Source organism: Cervus canadensis, chromosome 32 (genome assembly GCF_019320065.1).
Source record: "Cervus canadensis isolate Bull #8, Minnesota chromosome 32, ASM1932006v1, whole genome shotgun sequence".
Lineage (NCBI taxonomy): Eukaryota > Metazoa > Chordata > Mammalia > Artiodactyla > Cervidae > Cervus > Cervus canadensis.
This window is the reverse complement of record NC_057417.1, coordinates 3,794,343-3,812,108: the sequence shown is the minus strand read 5'-3', so window position 1 is coordinate 3,812,108 and position 17,766 is coordinate 3,794,343. Positions and strand designations below refer to the sequence as shown.

At 44.4% G+C, this 17,766-nt stretch overlaps 1 protein-coding gene across 1 annotated transcript; it reads right to left on the bottom strand.

Annotated features, from left to right (window-relative positions):
- Positions 1–553: 553 nt before the first annotated feature.
- RSL1D1 (ribosomal L1 domain containing 1) lies at positions 554–12,801 on the bottom strand. The gene is made up of 9 exons (XM_043456749.1): positions 12,616–12,801; positions 9,943–10,082; positions 7,604–7,742; positions 6,644–6,792; positions 6,454–6,555; positions 4,327–4,420; positions 4,115–4,240; positions 2,937–3,209; positions 554–1,181 (listed from the first exon to the last, which is right to left on the bottom strand). Exons 1-9 carry the CDS (start codon positions 12,712–12,714, stop codon positions 855–857), a joined length of 1,449 nt encoding a protein of 482 aa, XP_043312684.1. The 5' UTR covers positions 12,715–12,801; the 3' UTR covers positions 554–854.
- Positions 12,802–17,766: the final 4,965 nt, after the last annotated feature.

Here is a 17,766-nt window from a genome sequence, read left to right as displayed (position 1 = left end):
ATACTCCAGTTCAAATCCAGCGGAAGTACCTGCAAAGTCAATTTACTGCCTCGGGTATGTTTGACAATGACCTGAAGTTTTATAGTCTTTTCTCCTGAGCTTCCTCCCCTAGGTAAGTAAATCTATGTAGGGTGAGGAGTAATCTGGAGGAATAAGGAAAGGCTATGGGAAATAAGTATTTTCTTGCCTCCAGCGTGCAGGATTGGATCCAGGTCTTCTCTAAATGATGATGGTTAATTTCCCTCAACAAATGTATGCTAATTCAGTGATCTGGAACCCTGGGCCATGGAATCAGTTATTTTATTTCTGATTCAAGGGTCTTTTCCAAGACCCAACTCAGCATGGGGGCCATGAAACTGGAGTTGGTCACCAGTTCCATGGCTGATTCACATGCAAGTCCACCAGTGGCCTGCAGACAAGCTCTGGATATGTCTGCACAAATTACTGTAATGGAGCTGTCAAGTGAACAAATGATTGAAAGCAGATGAAGAAAAGAATTATCTCACAGGCATTCAAATAAAACACCAACAAGATATGCAATGCCAACAGTGTATCGTGAAACAAATGTTGACACTTTAATAATAAAAAACACAACCACGAAGAAGCACTGTATTTTCCCTCTATTATATTAGTAAATACACAGAACAATAACAAAATAAATGGACTTACTTTCAACTACTGGTTCTTATACACCCACGAATATGGATCAGAATTACTGCGGATGTATTAAAAAATATATTGAAGTCTAGGTAGGCCTCACTCTGAGGTTACAGCAGGGGTCAGAGTCAGAACCCAGGTATTTTTTTTACAAGCTCTTCGGATAGCTGAATTTCCTGCTGGTTAAGTCTCTGATTTTAGGTTGACTGGCGTACTTTGGGTTTTTTGGGTCGCTGTGTCAGGGTACGGGGGGCTTTTTTCGCAGATTTACTAGCAGTAGTGAAGAACTTGGCCTCTGGCTTTTTGGGAGTCTGTCTTGGGTCTTTTTTCCCCAGTGAAGAGTTTCTTTCTTTCTCTACCTCTTCTTTGACTCTGGCCTTCTTCCCTGGGCCTTTCCCTGGGGTCTTGGCCTCTGCAGCTACTGGGGTCTCCAGGGCTGGGGAGGCCTTTCTCTTCTTCCCACGAGCTGTGCTGGGACCAGGAGTCTTTTTCAGAGACTTCTTTCCTGCGGCAGCTTTTTGTATCTAAGAAAAAGAAACAGGTGTGAATGTGGGCCAGACCACTGACAACATAACCCGAAGAGTTTCTGTTCTTAAAATTTAGAGAGCCCCTAAAAGGCACACTGCAGCGCAGAGAGTAAGGAATGGCCTTTTCCTTGTGACTTGCAAACATTTTGAAAGGCAGCTGCATTTCATTATTATTAACTGTAGAAAGGACCCTGGCATCTTCTTGGTCCAATCAGAGGAAAAACATCTTCTCCTATGGCTGGGGCTAAGCGTCCGGGAAGCACGCGCTGGGAGCATGGCAGGGAGACCTGTGACCTCATCCTGACTCTTCTTCACCCCCAGGAGTAAATTCCCTATATGTGGGTTAGGGCCGTGGGTTACCCTGCTGAAAACCAGGTTGGTTGGCTGGTTACCCAGTGAAAATCAACTGTGGGGCATGTAGAAAAAAGCAGGGACTGTACTCCAGGCTGGGACTCCTGGATTTTCCAAGCACCCTAGATGATCCAAGGATAACATTCCAGCAATGGATTGTGTCCCACAGAGAGACAATATAGACAAAACCATCAACAGGACTTTGTTTCTGACAATATAAAACAATAGATGGAAATTCTGAAAAACATTAAAAATATGGTGAAACTTTTCTATCTTTCTCCAAATTTCCTAGGTGGTTCAAAAGGCACACACACTTCAACACTTTTCCAACCATGCCACACAGTTTGTGGGATCTTAGTTCCCCAACCAGGGATCGAACTCAGGACCACGGCAGTCAAAGTGCCGAGTCCAACCACTGGACCTCCAGGGAACAGCCGACACCTGAATACTCTTGAATCGTTATCACCCCAGCAGCGATGCTTTCCCCTCTTTAATCTCCAGCATACCACCTTCCAGTCACATTAAAACAAATACAGCTTACTTCTTCTAGAAACAATTACACTGCTTACAGTAAACATACTGATCACGAACATTAATTTCAAGTATATTAAAAAAATCTCAATAGCACTTTGGGGATACTTTAAAAAGGAATATTTTCACTAACAGGAAAATTATAATTTTGTTGAAGATTTTAAGGATTACTGTTATAAAAATACACAGAACATGTAAAGTGTAGTGATAGCCGTGGGACGACCCTGATGGGCTGTGCCCAGAGACGCTGTAAGTCTCCCAGACACATCACGAAAGCTACCCTCCAATCTCTTAAAAAGGACCCACTGCTCCCCTCTGAGTCTCTCCCCAGTAGCTGGATGGATACTCTGAGTGAAAACATTAACAAAGCACCCCAAAATAAAAAACTTCAGTTCCTTATAACCACCTCCTCTGAAACCCATGAAGTCAGACTTCTGTTAAGAGCCACGCAGGACCGAGTGTTTGAAAAGGTGTCAGAGGCGGGACCCAGCACCCAGGTTTCCTCTCAGGTAAGTTTTCTGAGATGAATGATGTGGTGACTGAGGACTCACCTTCGGAAACTGAATCTGCTCTTCAAAACCACAGGCAACATGGTGGAATTATTAGCATTATTAATATGGCTGAGTCTCCCTTGATTCCAAGGTACATGAAGAAAGCCTTGGCTGACTACACGTCACTCCAATATTTAAGGAGGGAGGCAGAGTCAGTCAAAGGTTCTTGGGGCTCACCCTGGTATTTTTCATCCCTTAGTTCACAAATTTTTACAAGAGCTGCCTCCCAGGTGTAGCACTTCCTGTCCCTCAGCAGTGCCTGCTGGCACACGTGGGCCCCAGAACCATCCACAATGGGCACCAATATTAATGAAAATACCTTGGTGCTTCCCGCAGCTGGAGTTTTCTTCAATGGCACCAGCAATGGGATTTCATCTTCAGAATCGTCCTGTGCTTTAGGCAGGGCGCTCACCCCACCGGTCTCCTTCTGGGGTGCAGGGTCCTGGGCTGGAGCACCCCCGGTTTTGGGAGCCGCCGCGTCTGTCGTCGGGGCAGGTTTGGCCTTTCCAGCCTGCTTCAGAAGCTTCTTCTCTTTCTTCTCCTGCTGTCTTTTAAGAGCTCTTGACTTCTTCTTTCGGCTTTTCTTTGATACCTCCAAAAACAACCAAGCATAATTTTAAGGGCAGAATCTTCTTAGCACGTGCAGTCAGGTCTTTCATCAGCTCCAGAAAGGGCTGAGACCTGCACAAGATCCAAGCAAACCAGCCCCATTGCCACCACTTGAAACCCAATTTCACTTTGTCTCAAATCCACAGCCAAAGATGCATTTTATGTGGTAAATTCTATCCAGAATCTGAGTATGTGAAGCGTGTAGTCACCGGCTGTGTGGAAGTCAACTTAGTCTATAGGTTGAGTTACGAATAATCCAGAACTGTACAGTATGTGTTGTGAAACAGCTGGTCTTCCATACATGCAGGGTTCCATATCTACAGCTCAATCACATGTGAATCAAAAATGTTCTGGGGGGGGGGGATCCCCAAAGCTCCAAACAGCAAAACTTAAATTTGCTGCACTCTGGCAACTGCATTCAGTTCACACTGCATTTAGTATTATAACCTAAAGATGACTTAAAGTATATGGGAGGATGTGTGTAGTTTAACTTATATATGGGACATTGTTTTTCAGGCACAAAAACAAAACAAACAAACAAACAAAACAAAACAACACTCATTGGATACATGGATGAACATGGCTGGAGAAAGACTGAATCAACTAGGAGACTGGTCCAACCAATAACAAAAGGTTCCCTTTTCTCTCCTGCCACTTTTTACAGTGGTACCAGCAGTACTTAAAACCCACACACCAGAACCAAGAGGCATGTCAGCCTCAAGCAGTCTGACATTTTGCCCACGAATAACCAAGTACTCAACAGCCTAGATTTTGGGTTTCCTCTTCCTCTCAACCTCTCTTGCAGGCTCTTCTGAACCTCTGTTCTCTCTTCTTGAGCTGTGCTTACAGACATGATGAAGCCTGTCCAGGATATGAGCTCCTACTAACCTTTTTCAACAGGTCTCGTGCGCGGAGTCCCTGGGCTTCGCCCTGGCAGCTGACGAAGGACGAGAAGACGGGCAGGGACACCGACCGCTCGGTCTTCACGAACAAGAGCTTCACGCTCTCCCACTTCTGAAACAGAGAAGAGCAACGTCACCCGCGCGGGTTTTGCTTCCTTGATATGAAGGACGGACTGCGAGACATCTGCGAGACCGTACCTCCGGCAGTTTCTGCGAGAGCCTTTCTGCAACGGCAACGACATTTTCAACGATGTGCTCAGTCGGCATCCCCGTGTGACCGATGCGGATAGTGCTGAAAAAGCATCCGACACAGAGATATGAAAACGTAACTTGTTTCTCAAAATAAAGCATAGGCTGGTAAATGAGAAACAGAAGTACACAACCCAAACATTTTTTTTAGGGTCGAAACATTAAGATCTTTAGGTCCTCCATTTATTTTAAGAGATGATCACCCTTCCTGCTCTAGAAGAAATACCCTCCTCCTGAAATATCCAGAGGTGATGAGCCACTGCTCTCTGGCGACCCAGATGGGGGAATGGGTATATGGGTGTATGGGTGCGGCTGAGTCACTTCACGGTACAGCAGAGACTACCGCAGCTTTGTGAGATCACCATACCCCCGCCAGCAAAGCAGGAAGTGAGCCAGAGGCTGGCAGGGCCAGTGGGGAGGGCCGCCGGGAATCCCACCTGCGTTCTGGAGAACATGGGTCCCCAGGCCAGCCCCTCAAGCTTTGAGGGTTATAACCCCCAAGAGTGGCTGTTCTGGAAAGGACCCACTCCCAGGAGGACCGCCTGCTATCTTTAGAGCCCCACTGCCCTGACGCAGCATCAGCTGCTCATGGAATAGCATCTTCTGGCTGAGAGCAAAACTATCTCCTCAGCTGAAGCAGAGGGCACCCAGGGGCCAGTGGAGAGCCCGGAAGTGCCCACAGCTCAGCCACCAGGTCCCCTGGTCCTGCCAGCTCCCACTCTCCCTACCAGGGGAGCTGACAGGCAGGCTGGCTGTTGGTGGGGTATCTGCAGAATGAGGGTGACATGGGCTGGTGATCCCACCTCTCTCAAACCAAAGAAGGGGTCGCCCATTCTGTGTCAGCCCACTGGCACCAACCTGAAGCGCACCCTGAACCAGGCCTCTGACCCTCAAGCTAACTGCTTCCCATGAACCACTACTTTCAGGTCAGCCTATAATCTATAGAGTGGGGGGTCCAGGCCTGACCATCAACTCTACTGAGCTGCTTAACTCACCCAAGAAAGAGGGTTCCCACCTGCAGGCAGAAGATGACACCAGAGTCCACCAGTCTCCCCAGCCATGCCCTGCTCTAACTCGCCCGGAGACACTGCTGAGGGCTGGCCTCCCTGGTGAGCAGAGCCAAGACATCCTGTTTTGTTATGGATGTGACCACTGAGTCCACATGGGCTTCCGGGGAATCTCTGGGTGGAAAGGCTCTACAACCCTGCCCTACTGGCAGACGCCCAGCTCCACACCAGATGTCCCAGTCATCAGATTATATATTTTATGAAATGCTGTTGAATTACGTTCCTCCACACAACTCAAACATAACCCTCCCTTCAGGCAGTCAAACTCAACCTGCTTCTCAGTCTAATAAAAAAAAAAGCAAAAGGCTGAGCTGCTATCTGTCCACCTGAAGGCTGGGATGCAGTCACTGCCCTAAAAGGTCTTTGGTGGGTGAGGGGACCCCATCCAGCTCAGCATTCCAGGAAAGAGAAGCTCCATGAGACCATGCCGAGATATGACAGGCTGGTGAAACGGGGGGGATGAGGAACTCACTTCTCAAGAAGTTAAAGCAAGACTGAAGTGGGCCTGGACTTCAAAGGATAAATGATGTCAGTCAACACAGAAGCCCAGAACTACTAATGTTCCCTAAGCATTGGTCTTATTCTCCTGTTTTCCTGAACATCCGGAGGTGCCCTGTCCAATATGGTAAAAGTTAGCAGACATGCCTTTTAAAATTTAGCTAAAATCAAGAGGAGTTGGAAATTTGGTTCCTCAGCTGCAGCAGCCACATCACGAGCTCAGCAGCCACGTGTGGCTTGTTCTCCTATGAGACTGCACAGCCACAAACCATCTCCAGCACTATGGAAAGTTCTAGGGGGCAGCACCATTCCAGAGAACTGCATGCTTCTAAGGAATGAATTTTAGTTTTAGCTGAAGAATCTGATTTGATTCACACCATCTTATAAATGTTCATTCAGCCACCGCTGTTGTCGTTCAGTCACTGAGTCATGTTCGACTCTTTGCAACCACAATAAAACCATTTCTAAACATAAAATTAAACAGAGGCGCACCTTCATGCCTTTTACCTACCTGCAAGAGCCGCTCTTAGAGATGTTTAAGACCGTTCCCCCAATGCAGTCGTTGATCTCTCTAGATAAAGTCTTGGACTGAAGGTTTACAGATACTGGAACCCTAGAACAACACAATGGCTCTTTACCGCAGCACACACACAGCCGTGAACGTCACGTTACTCAAGTCCAGGCAAAGCTGAGAAACTTACTTCTTTCTGTTGTAGAAATGCCTCCCCAGATGTGAGGGCAAGAGCCGCCTGATTCTGGCATCTGTAATGAAGAAGTCAAAACTACCCAAGAGGCGGAGCTTGGCTTCATAGGCTTTATATTCCTTTTTTAAAGTTCGGAGGGGGATAATCTAGAAAATTTAAGAAAATGTAAAAACATGAATATACAAAATAGAAACAGACTCAGTGACAGAGCAAACAAACTTATGGTTACCAAGGGGTGGGGGGGAACAAATTAGGAGTTTGGGATCAACAGATACAAAACAATATTGTAAACCAGCTATACTCTGATTAAAAGAAGAAGAAATACAGCGACAATTTGTGTTTAGATTTTAAAATGCCCTGGAATCACAGCTGAGTGGACACGAATGTGCCTGAAACAGCACAGGCACTAGGATGAATGCTGGGGACACAGAGGAATGAGCGGGACCCTCAGCTAAAGACACTGCACCACCAACTACAGACAGGGCGGGAAGTGCCGAGCCAGAGGCAAACCCAGGACACCCCGAAGGAGAAAGGAGCAATTTAACAGAGCAACTTGTGTAAAATCTTCAAGAGAGAAACATCGCTGATGCACATGTAGAGCTCTTAGGCCAACAAACCTCAACAGCTCATTCGTTACAAGGCAGAGTGACTATGCCCTACCCAAAGCCAATGAGAGTTAAAAAGGGAAAATTAACTTAAAAATTAAATTCCCAAGAGAGGAACATGTACTAGGCAATGTATTATTTGTCTTTTTAACTGAAATCTTTTTTTGGGGGGTGCAGGCAGCAGGGAGAGCCAACAGGCATGAGGGATCTCAGTTCTCTGACCAGAGCTCGAACCCAGGCCCCCTGCAGTGGAAGCACAGGCTCTTAACCACGGGACCACCAGGGAAGACCCTCTTGTCACTTCAACTGAATCCACTCTTTAGTTGTCTTGAAATATTAACCTGCTCCCTACCTGAGAAATGGTTTTGATCCCATGCTTGTTTAGAAGCTTCTTATAAAAACGCTCTGTCTGTTCAGAGCTTAAATTGGGTTCATCTTTGGTAAATAAACAAACATCTGCTAAATCTGATCGAATACCATGAGGCAAAGACCTGCAAAATACATGAGACAGACCAAGGAATAAGGCATTATAACTGATCATATATATGTTTATATTCCACAGAATACACAATAAATCCAGTCATTTCAATGAACTTTATTCATGTTTTTTTAACAAATAAGCTACTGAGCACAGCACACACACACAGTTTTCAATGGTACAGAAAAGTTAAGATTCAAGTACTAAATCACCACAAATATCCACAGACTGAAATACCATTACCATTTGGGATACGATTAAGAGTTAAAATGATATCAAGGACACTCAAAATAGTACAAACGTAACTATTATTTGGCCACAACACACATGGCATTTTAGTTCCTTCCAGGATTCAAACCTGTGCTTCCTGCATTGGAAGGTGGAATCCTAACCACTGGCCCACTAGGGAAGTCTGATCATTATTTTATATGTTTGCTATATATACATATGTACTATGAAGTGCTAGAATAATCCAGTTTCATCATGGTAGTTCTGCTTCAGCATGCCACCTTGCAGAAACCTCTGGGCTCCATAATCATAACTCTTAAGAGCTAAAACAGAAAACACAGCAAACCTACAGGGACCAGCAAACATGCATTATGCTGAGTCTCAAAAAGGGAAAAAAACGCTTAGCTCGGGTGCTAGGTCTGTGTCCTGAGGAAACATTTCCTTAGTTTAAGAGGAAAGCAAGCCACAGCAGCAGGACTTGGACAATGAGATGGCAAGTGGCAGAAATCAACAAGAGGTGAGCAGTTGGGAAAGTAACCTAGAGAATGTGAGGGCAAAAGTGTGGAATAAGGAAAGACACAGCCGGATATGTAAAGCAGTAACTAAAACAACATGGCTAGCGCTGTTCACGGGGATGAGGGTTAAAAGGGTCTTCCCAATTTGTAAACATTCTTTAAAAAAAAAAAAATTGTTTTTAGATGTCTTCATTGACTTTGTTACAGTGCTTCTGTTTTTTGTTTTTGGCCAAGAGGCATGGGGGATCCTAGCTCCCCAATCAGGGATCGAACTTGCACCCCCCTGCATTAGAAAGTGAAGCCCTAACCACTGGACATCTGGGGTGTCAGGGAATGAGGATTCCTACGTGCTGTCTCTCTTGAGTCCTCTGTCCCTCTTCAAGCGGAACAGCACGCTGCTCCCAGGGACTGAGGTCATTGTGTGAAGCAGGCTTGGGTCTCCTTTAGTAAACATTCTCTTTAGGACAAAACTGCTTAGTCTTGCTCCCCCTTCATGAGATATGGATTGTCTCCTGGCCTTGTGACTAAGATTACCCCTTGTTCCCTTGGTAACGGTTGCTGTATGTTTGGTTTTCTGATCCCTGTCTTTCCCGAAAGAAGTTTCTTGTACTGCAGCCTATATATACTCATAGAAAAATCATTAAAGCACCTTTGCTCCATCAGAGCTTAGGTCCCTGGGTCTTTCTCTCTCTCTTACTTCCTTATCGTCGACTCCATACCACAAGGTTCCGGTCCATTAAAGGACCCCAACACTGGGGGTAACATCTCCAATTGCAGTTATTCATAACCCCTATCCTCCACCCTTATGGGGGAAAGAAAAGCTATCCCACACCCTGCTTTCTATAACAGAGTTAGCTTTGGAAATGAAGGATTTCACAGAGAGGCAGATTACCAGACAGAATATAGGACACCCAGTTAAACCTGAAACATTTTTTTAAGTATAATTATGTCCCCATGCTGCATGGGACCTACTTATACTAACAAAAAAAATTCTCCTGTATTTTTATTTGCTAAGTCTGGCATCTTTGACCTGAGAGTTCTAGCAATAAGAATGTGTAATCTTCATGGGTTTCTTTTCTGTAAGGAATTCACGGTCAAATTTTTAATAGTCTCTGTATACCGGAATGAGTTTAGGGCCTCAGTAATTTTAGCTTGGAACTAGTTTGACATGGAAAGATAAAAGATTCTATAAAACTACAAAAGCTGTTTCATTTATTCTAACCTTTGTCCTCTCAAAAACCAGGTTTTCAGATTCAACAGAACTGAGTTTGGCTTTGGTCAAACCATCCACCAACCATTCAGAAAACTGATGGAATTTTTAGAAAATTTAAGCATGTCTAAATACGATGGTTTTCAAACCAGGTATTGTGAGTTTGCAAAGTTTCCACCAAAAACTAAGTTGACAGTTGTTAAAGCTGCACAAAACAGCCAACCAGTTAAGACCAGCAAAAGTAGAAAACAAGAACTTACAATCTGACTCTCAGTTCTTTACTTGGAATTTTCCATAATACCACCATTAAAAAGAAATTTTCATTCTCATTCAGAAGTAATCCATTTGCGTTTTTCCTGGATCTGGAATGTGCCAACAGAGCCTCCACTGCTTTCTTAACCTGCAAAGTGGAGATACACAAGTCAAATTTCAATCGAATTTAGCAAAATTCAGAATCTAGCCCCTCCCCAGAATTTGCCCCTGCTTCAATTTCTATTTTCATAAGTAATCTCCACAACCATACTCATGAAGGATGTGCAATTTATAATCAGGGGAATGCAGTCACCTGAAGTCCAGCGGTCAAGACTCTGAATTTCCACTGCAGGAGACACAGGTCCCCGCAAGGCCAAAACAAAACATCAAGCGGGAGCACGCTTCCCCTGCACTCAACCATGAAGGCAGCAAACCCCATAAAAGCGCAATACATCTGCATCTCATGTTTTCTGAGTGCTTATTACGCACCAGGCCCCCCTGGCCCCCTTGCTTTGTTTGTATCACCTTCTCTGATCCTGGAGAGCGGAGCCCATTTTTAAATTCGAGGAAGTTACCGAGGACCAAGCGACTTGGCCAAACTGCAGGGATATGTGTACACGCACAACTTATTCACCTCGCTGTACAGCGGAAACTAATACAACGTTGTGAAGCAGCTAAACGGCAATAAAAATTAACAAAAAATTAAGCTTTCTAATTTGCAGCTTTATTTCTAACAAAGCCTAATTTTCAGAATGTTAAAGGGAAAACCAGTCCATCCTAAAGGAAATGAGTCCTGAATATTCATTGGAAGAACTGATGCTGAAGCTGAAACTCCAATACTTTGGCCACCTGATGGCAAGAAATGACTCAATGGAAAAGACCCCGATGCTGGAGAAGATTGAAGGCAGGAGAAGGGGACGACAGAGATAGCTGGAGGGCATCACTGACTCAATAGACGTAAGTTTGAGTAAACTCTGGGAGTTGGCAATGGACACGAAGGCCTAGTGTGCTGCGGTTCATGGGGTCGCAAAGAGTCGGACACAACTGAGCCACTGAACTGACTGAACTGAACTGAAAAGGAAAACTTGGTAGGACCTTAGAAAAGCATTCTTTTAGAATACCCAGAAGGAGTCAAATCAGTCGTGTGGTTTTCAAGGTATAATTTGGGCCTGTTTTAGAGACATTCCCTTTTCTCTTGCCCCACTGTATTGCTGTTATAAGGTGATTCCTTTTGTGTTCTGATACCTACTCATCTTGCGAAAAACTTAAAATATTTAAGCAATGTTAAACTCGGAGAAGGGGACAGCAGAGGATGAGATGGTTGGATAGCATCACTGACTCTATGAACATAAACTCCAGGAGACAGTGAAGGACAGGGGAGCCTCCATGCTCTGGCTGGACATGATTTAGCGATGGAGCAACAAAAACTCTGTAAGGCAGTTCAAAATGGAGTCACAGTGGCCAACATGAACTTCTGTATCAGTTATTTTAAAACATCTGCTACCAATTTCCCTGGTGGTCCAGTAGCTAAGACTCTGTGCTTCCAATGCAGGGGCCTGGGTTCCAACCCTGGTCGGGGAGCTAGATCCCACATGCAGCAACCAAGAGTTTCCACATGAGGCCACTAAGCCCCAGATCTGTCAAATAAATATTTTTTAAAAACCTGCTGTAAGACTGCAAGTGTCTCCGAGTGGTAAACTGAGAGTGTTACTTTAGATGAGAAATTCGATGGGCAACGTGTGTGGAACAGAAGGAGCAACTGATAGAGCCATGACCCACTCCCCTGTAATAACTGTGTGTGCCAAGTCTCCTCAGTGGTGTCTGACTCTCTGGAACCCCATGGACCCACCAGGCTCCTCTGTCCATGGGATTCTCCGGGAAAGAACACTGGAGTGGGTTGCGGTTTCCTTCTCCAGGGGATCTTCCCCACCCAGGGATCAAACTCTGCGTCTCTTATCTTCTGTCTCCTGCACTGGCAGGTGGGTTCTTTACCACCACTTCTCAAAAAGAGACCCCGGAGCCGAGAGAGGTGAAGTCTCCTCGCTGGAGGGCCCGTCTCCAAGCTGCTGAGAGCTGTTTCAGACGGATACTGCCGGAGGCCTTGTTTCAGCAGGAGCCTCCTTCCCTCTCGGGCTTGTTAAGAGACAAGCTGCCGGATGCTTCTCGTGCTGCGACGCCTCCTCCCAGGACTTCTCCTTGGAGGCTACTCTGTGTTCTGCGCTAATTATTTGCAATCAACTGAGAGGTTTATGAATTAGAAGAAACAAAAGCAAAAAAGGGCAAACGGCAGGGAAGCAGAGCCAGATGGGCCTCACCCCAGGGCCCCAAAGTATACCTGAAATCCAACCCAAGGTAAGGGACTCGCCTGGCGGTCCGGCGGTTAAGACTCTGAGCTCACACTGCAGATGGCACGGGTTTCATCCCTAGTCGGGGAATTAGAACCCCGAAAGCCGCGCGGAGCGGCCATTAAAAAAAAAAAAAAAATCAACTTAACAGAGCCAGGCCGCAGGGCTGGAGGAGGCGGGCGTCTAACCGGCTGTTTAAGGCAGCAGGAGAGCGGAGGACACAGCGACCCTAAGCCCAGGAGGCCTCCACACCCGCGCGGAGCCCGCCCTCGGAATCCGCGACTCACAAGGCCTCGGCTGCCCCGCTTCCAAACTCCCCGCCCAGGGGCCACTCACCTGCTCTTTGTCCAGCTGCTCCGGTCCGGCCGGGGTCTCTGGAGTCGAAGCTGAAGTCTCGGTTGAAGTTGACGGCGGGGTAGAAGCCGAAGCCTCCATGTCGCCCTCGCCGCGTGGAGACTCGCGTGCAGACCCGAGAGCTCGCTCTCTTTGCGCACGCGCGGATCCAAGCCCGTAGCCGGAAGCTGGGAGGCGGGAACCGGATGGTCGCGTCACTTCCAGGAGCGCGGGGTCGAGCGCTTCGGCGTCGGGGCGTTAAGGATTGGCGGGCTCTAGCAGACTGAGGTAGGTTCTCCGTCTGCGATCTGAGTCGCTAAGACGAGGGGCATGGATGCCTCTCAAGTTTCTTCAGCTCCCGGTGTCTGTGAGGAGTGGGGAGCGGCCTGGCAACGCCTGGCTCTCACTCTTCCCCGAAAGCGGGCGAGCGCCCTGAAGCGGAAAGGGAGGCCAGTCCGCCCACCCGGTGGGGCCCCCCGCTCTGGGTGGACCCCGACTTTGGAGCAGGAGGCGCGGGGCGTGGGGAATCTGGCCCCACAACCTACCTACCGGGTGGCCTGGGGCGAACCCCCGCCGCTGCCCAGCCACAGGCCTTTCCCCGCCGGCTGGTGAAGGTTCCGTGCACTGGAAACACCGGGCGAGTAGTTAAGCGGTGTGGGGCCCGAACAGTGAGCCGGGGCCTGTCTCCTGAGCGTCGAGTTTCACAGAGGCGGGAGGTAAGAGCGAGTGCAGGTAACCGTGCAGACTGGAGAACCGGAGAAGGCCCCTCTCCCTCCCCGCGGCCCCACAGGTGACCACTGGCTACCTGTTTCTCCTGGAGCTTTCCAGGGATGTTCTACCTATGTTTAGGAAATACTTATACTTTTTTCTCTTTATGGATGGTTGGGCTTCAGTTTAGTTTTTTTCTTTTTTAAGACAACTAGTAGGCTCTATACCCATCGTTCTGTACGTTGCCCGTTTCTCTTAAAGTATCTTAGAAGTTGTCCAAGTCAGTACTTAAGGCTTTGTCTCTGTCTTTTTTTTTTCACGGCCATATGGCCTTTCACTACGGAAGTAAACCGGAGTTTTTTTTAGGAGCTTTTTGATGGATATTCAGGATGGCTCGTTTTGCAAAGAGCTATAGATACATGTATATGTATGGCTGAGTCCATCTGCTGTCCACCTGAAACTGTCAAAACATTGTTAATTGGCTATACTCCAATACAAAATAAAAAGTTTAATTAAAAAGGTTAAGTACAAACTACTGTACTTAAAATAGATAAGCAGCAAAGATTTACTGATAAATTAGCTGAATCGCTGTGTTGTACACTTGAAACTAACACTATATTGTAAATCAAATGTTTCTTAAAAAGCTATGAAAATTTTAATATGAAAGAATGGGAGTGGGATGCCTTCCATGTCGGTGGCTTTCAAGGAAATGCTCCTTCCCCATTGCCAAAGCTGAAAAAGGGGGAGTTCTGCTGTTCTCTAATACTGACTTTGTCTTTTTTTTAAAAAAAAATTGTTGAAATACAGTTAATTTACAGTATTATGTCTCGTTTTGTCTTTTTTTGTTTGTTTGTTTTGTCTTTAACCAAAAACTTGTAGGAAAAATGTTCTAAACCTTTGGCACCCATTCCCAGTTGCCTGTTTTAGAATCTGTTTAGAATTCCATTTAGAATTCCAGATTCACTTGCTAGCAGATTGGAATTCATTTTAACATGATCATGAGCTGTTACTTTAGGCTTCATGTAGTGTGTCTCCTAGGATTCTGAAAAGAGCATCGGGGCTGCCGCATGTTGTGTCACCTGAATTCAAGTCAAGAACCAGACTTCCAGGCCTAGGGAATAGCATGAATTCAGGTAAAAGAGGATGGTGGTGTTTGGAAGTCGTAAGTGGCTGGAGTGGGGATGCACAGAGGGGAGAAAGAGTTGAGGAAGGTTAAGGAATTTATTATCAAGCTGAAGTTTTATATTTTGGAGAAACCATATGGATACAAGGTTTTTGAACTGGTGTCAGGGAAGAAGAGGAATTAGTGATGAGTTAGACTTTAGGAAAGTTGATTGTAGTGGTTAAAAGAGTCATATGCCCACAAATTCACTGAAGCTTTTAGTGATGGAGTTTCATTCCCCTATCCCTTGAGTAAGGGCTTGACTTAATGATTGGCTTTTAGTAAATAGAATAGAGCAGAACTGAGGGGATGGCACTTTGGAGATTAGGTTATAAAAAGACTATAGGTTCAACCTTAAGTGTTCTTTTCCCCTGCCTCTTTCTGTTATTCAAATTACTTGCTCTGGGTGAAGCTTTGAGAAGTCCTGAGACTACTTAGGCAACCAAGTGAGACTTTCCTGGTGGTCCCATGGTTAAGACTCCAAGCTTCCACTACAGAGAGAACTAAGATCCCATAGGCTGCACAGCAAGGCTGAAAAGAAAAAAGGAAACTGGAAATACATGAGATTGCCAAAGGAAGCAGCAGAGAGAATAGAGGTTTGGAGAAACCCTCAATTAGGAGACAGGAGGAAAAAGAGCCTATAAAATCAAGAAATAGTTTAGGATGTAAAAGAAAACCAAGAGAGTGCTTAGGAATGAAGAAGTGAGGATGTGTTAATACCATAAATACTGAAGAACTGAAAAGCCATTTGTTGGGCAGTTAAGTCATGGTGACCTTATAGAAAACAATTTCAGTGAAAGGATTATGAGAGATATGAGTAAGAGAGGAAAAAAATGGAACATTGGTATATTTTAAGTTTTTATATACCATTAAGGCAGATGAAAGTAAAAGTGAAAGTAAAGTCACTCAGATTCTTTGCGACCCCAAGGACTGTAGCCTAACAACTGTAGCCTAACAGGCTTCTCCATCCATGGGATTTTCCAGGCAAAAATACTGGAGTGGGTTGCCATTTCCTTCTCCAGATCTTCCCGACCCAGGAATTGAAGAACCCGGGTCTCCCTTATTGTAGGCAGATGCTTTACCATCTGAGCCACCAGGGAAGCCCAGGCTAAGGCAGATGAAGTAAGTGAAAACATTTTTGTGTCCCAGGGAATTCTTTATATTGCCAATTCTCCTTACTATCAATGATAACGTATATAATAGCATTTGCTTATCTACCTCTCTGTCTTCCCTGGTGACTCAGTCGGTAGAGTCTGCCTGCAATGCAGGAGACATGGGTTCAATCCTTGGGTCAGGAAGATCCCCTGGAGAAGGAAATGGCAACCCATTCCAATATATTTGTCTGGGAAATCCTATTTACAGAGGAGCGTGGCAGGCTAGTCCATGGGGTCACAAAGAGTTGGACACGATTATGTATTGAAATATAGATTTATATAGATATAAATGCTATGTCAACTTCTATAGCATCTGTTGAATTACTAGTTAGCATTTTTTTATTTCTCCACAGATTGAGCATCTGTGGTCTTATCCTATTCACTTTCAATCCATAGGTCACAACTCATGTATGTACTTACCACCAAGGAGTTTACAGCTTAACAGGGCAACAGGGCAAAGTAAGACCTATGAGGCAGGATGTGATCAATGCTGTAATTTTTATAAGCTGCCACATGAACTCAGATTACTTACAAACTGAAAGAATAGCAATATTAAGAGTTCTTCTCTAAATTTAGTGTTTTCAGTGTTGTGTGATAGTGACTGTTGATTAGTTTGTTTCCTCTATGCACTAGATTGAGTCCTTTGAGACCAGAACTGTTGTTCAAGTTTACTTGGTATACACAGGGTCTGCGTGGCACGTATTGAGTGGACACTGAATCTGTGAATCCCTTCTTACCTTCTGAAGGCTTTACTTTTTTAATTTTCCTTCTATTCCATTGTCTTCATTTTCCTTTTCTCCAGTAGCTGTGTTTGTGCTTCATGTGTGTTCTTAAGAATTAGTGCCATCCTGTTTTTTCCCCCTACCTTTTTTTGTCTTTGTAGTCAAGTGCTTTCAGCTTTCTCCTAACTCCATCATTTCAATCACACTATACTATTTCCTCTAAAGTCCCCAATGACCTTTTAATTCAAATAATTTTTTTAAAAATCCTCATTCTTTTTGCTCTGTTGTATTTGAAACCATTCTCATGTTCAGTGAAATTTCTCAAGGAATTTTACCCCTTCCTAAATATTCATCCCTGCTATTTATTAAGACCTGAATTAACCATTAGTGAGCACTAGTTTTAAATGTGAATTGTACTTCATTTGTTTCTGTATAGATGTAGTTGCTACAATATGTTATTTAACTTTGGGATTTATGCTGGAAAATATTTTACTCTTACCAGTTAGTCTTTTAAAAGAACTAACCTGAAAAAGTAATCCATATTATTCTATAAAGTTTCACTCAGTACCTGAGGGTGAATATTTCATTCATAAATTAAGTAATTTAAATTTTTCTTAAATTGCTGTCAATCCTACCTCTCCTTTTTAAAACTTTTTAAACTCAAGATACCGTTGAACACACACAAGATTAATACTCTGTAAACTCTATCCAGACTCCACCTACGTAATTACATTATTTATGCCCATCTATCCTTTATCCACTTTTAAATGAATTAAATATGATAATTGCCAGCCAAAATGAAAATTGTACTCGAAAAGGAATAATAAAGGCAGTTATATCAGTGGAGATTGAGTTGAAGGAAAAGCAATAAGTGTCTTGAACCATATGTGCAAATTGCTTTTTAAAAATTAATACATAACATCTTGGGGAAGAAATCAAAGTAATTAGCATGTACATTTCTAATGGAACAATTACTAAGTTTTGTAGTGTTTCTGTTCTAGTAAGCATAAGTAAGAGTCAATCAACATTTTGAGTACCCAGGCTCACTGAATACTACTGTTTCCCTGAAGGTACTAAAAGAGGTCTCTCTTTATTCTTGAAATTTTTTTAGTAGTTGCAAAATCTGCCTGCTTATTAACAAAATGGCATCAACTATATGCAAAGTAGTATATAATCATATAAAGGATTTAATAAATCATAATGCAGCTACCTGCTAAGAATGTATGAAGATGTTGCTGGATGGTAAACAAAGTTTAATAACAAATTTAATAACGGAGCTCAAATTCTAGTTACTTGAAAATAAATATTTGCTAGAATCAACTAGTAAATCTAGACAGCCCTACAGAATTAGGATAATTATTAGTACAAATGGCAAAACAAGCCATAAATATCCAATGTCTGGGTTATC

Coding starts and splice junctions, on each gene's coding strand:
- RSL1D1 (XM_043456749.1), bottom strand. CDS start 12,714: ATGGAGGCTTCGGCTTCTACCCCGCCGTCAACTTCAACCGAGACTTCA. Junction 6,793..7,603: donor GGATCAAAACCATTTCTCAG/GTAGGGAGCAGG, acceptor TAAATTTTCTAG/ATTATCCCCCTCCGAACTTT. Junction 3,210..4,114: donor CACGAGACCTGTTGAAAAAG/GTTAGTAGGAGC, acceptor TTGTTTTTGGAG/GTATCAAAGAAAAGCCGAAA.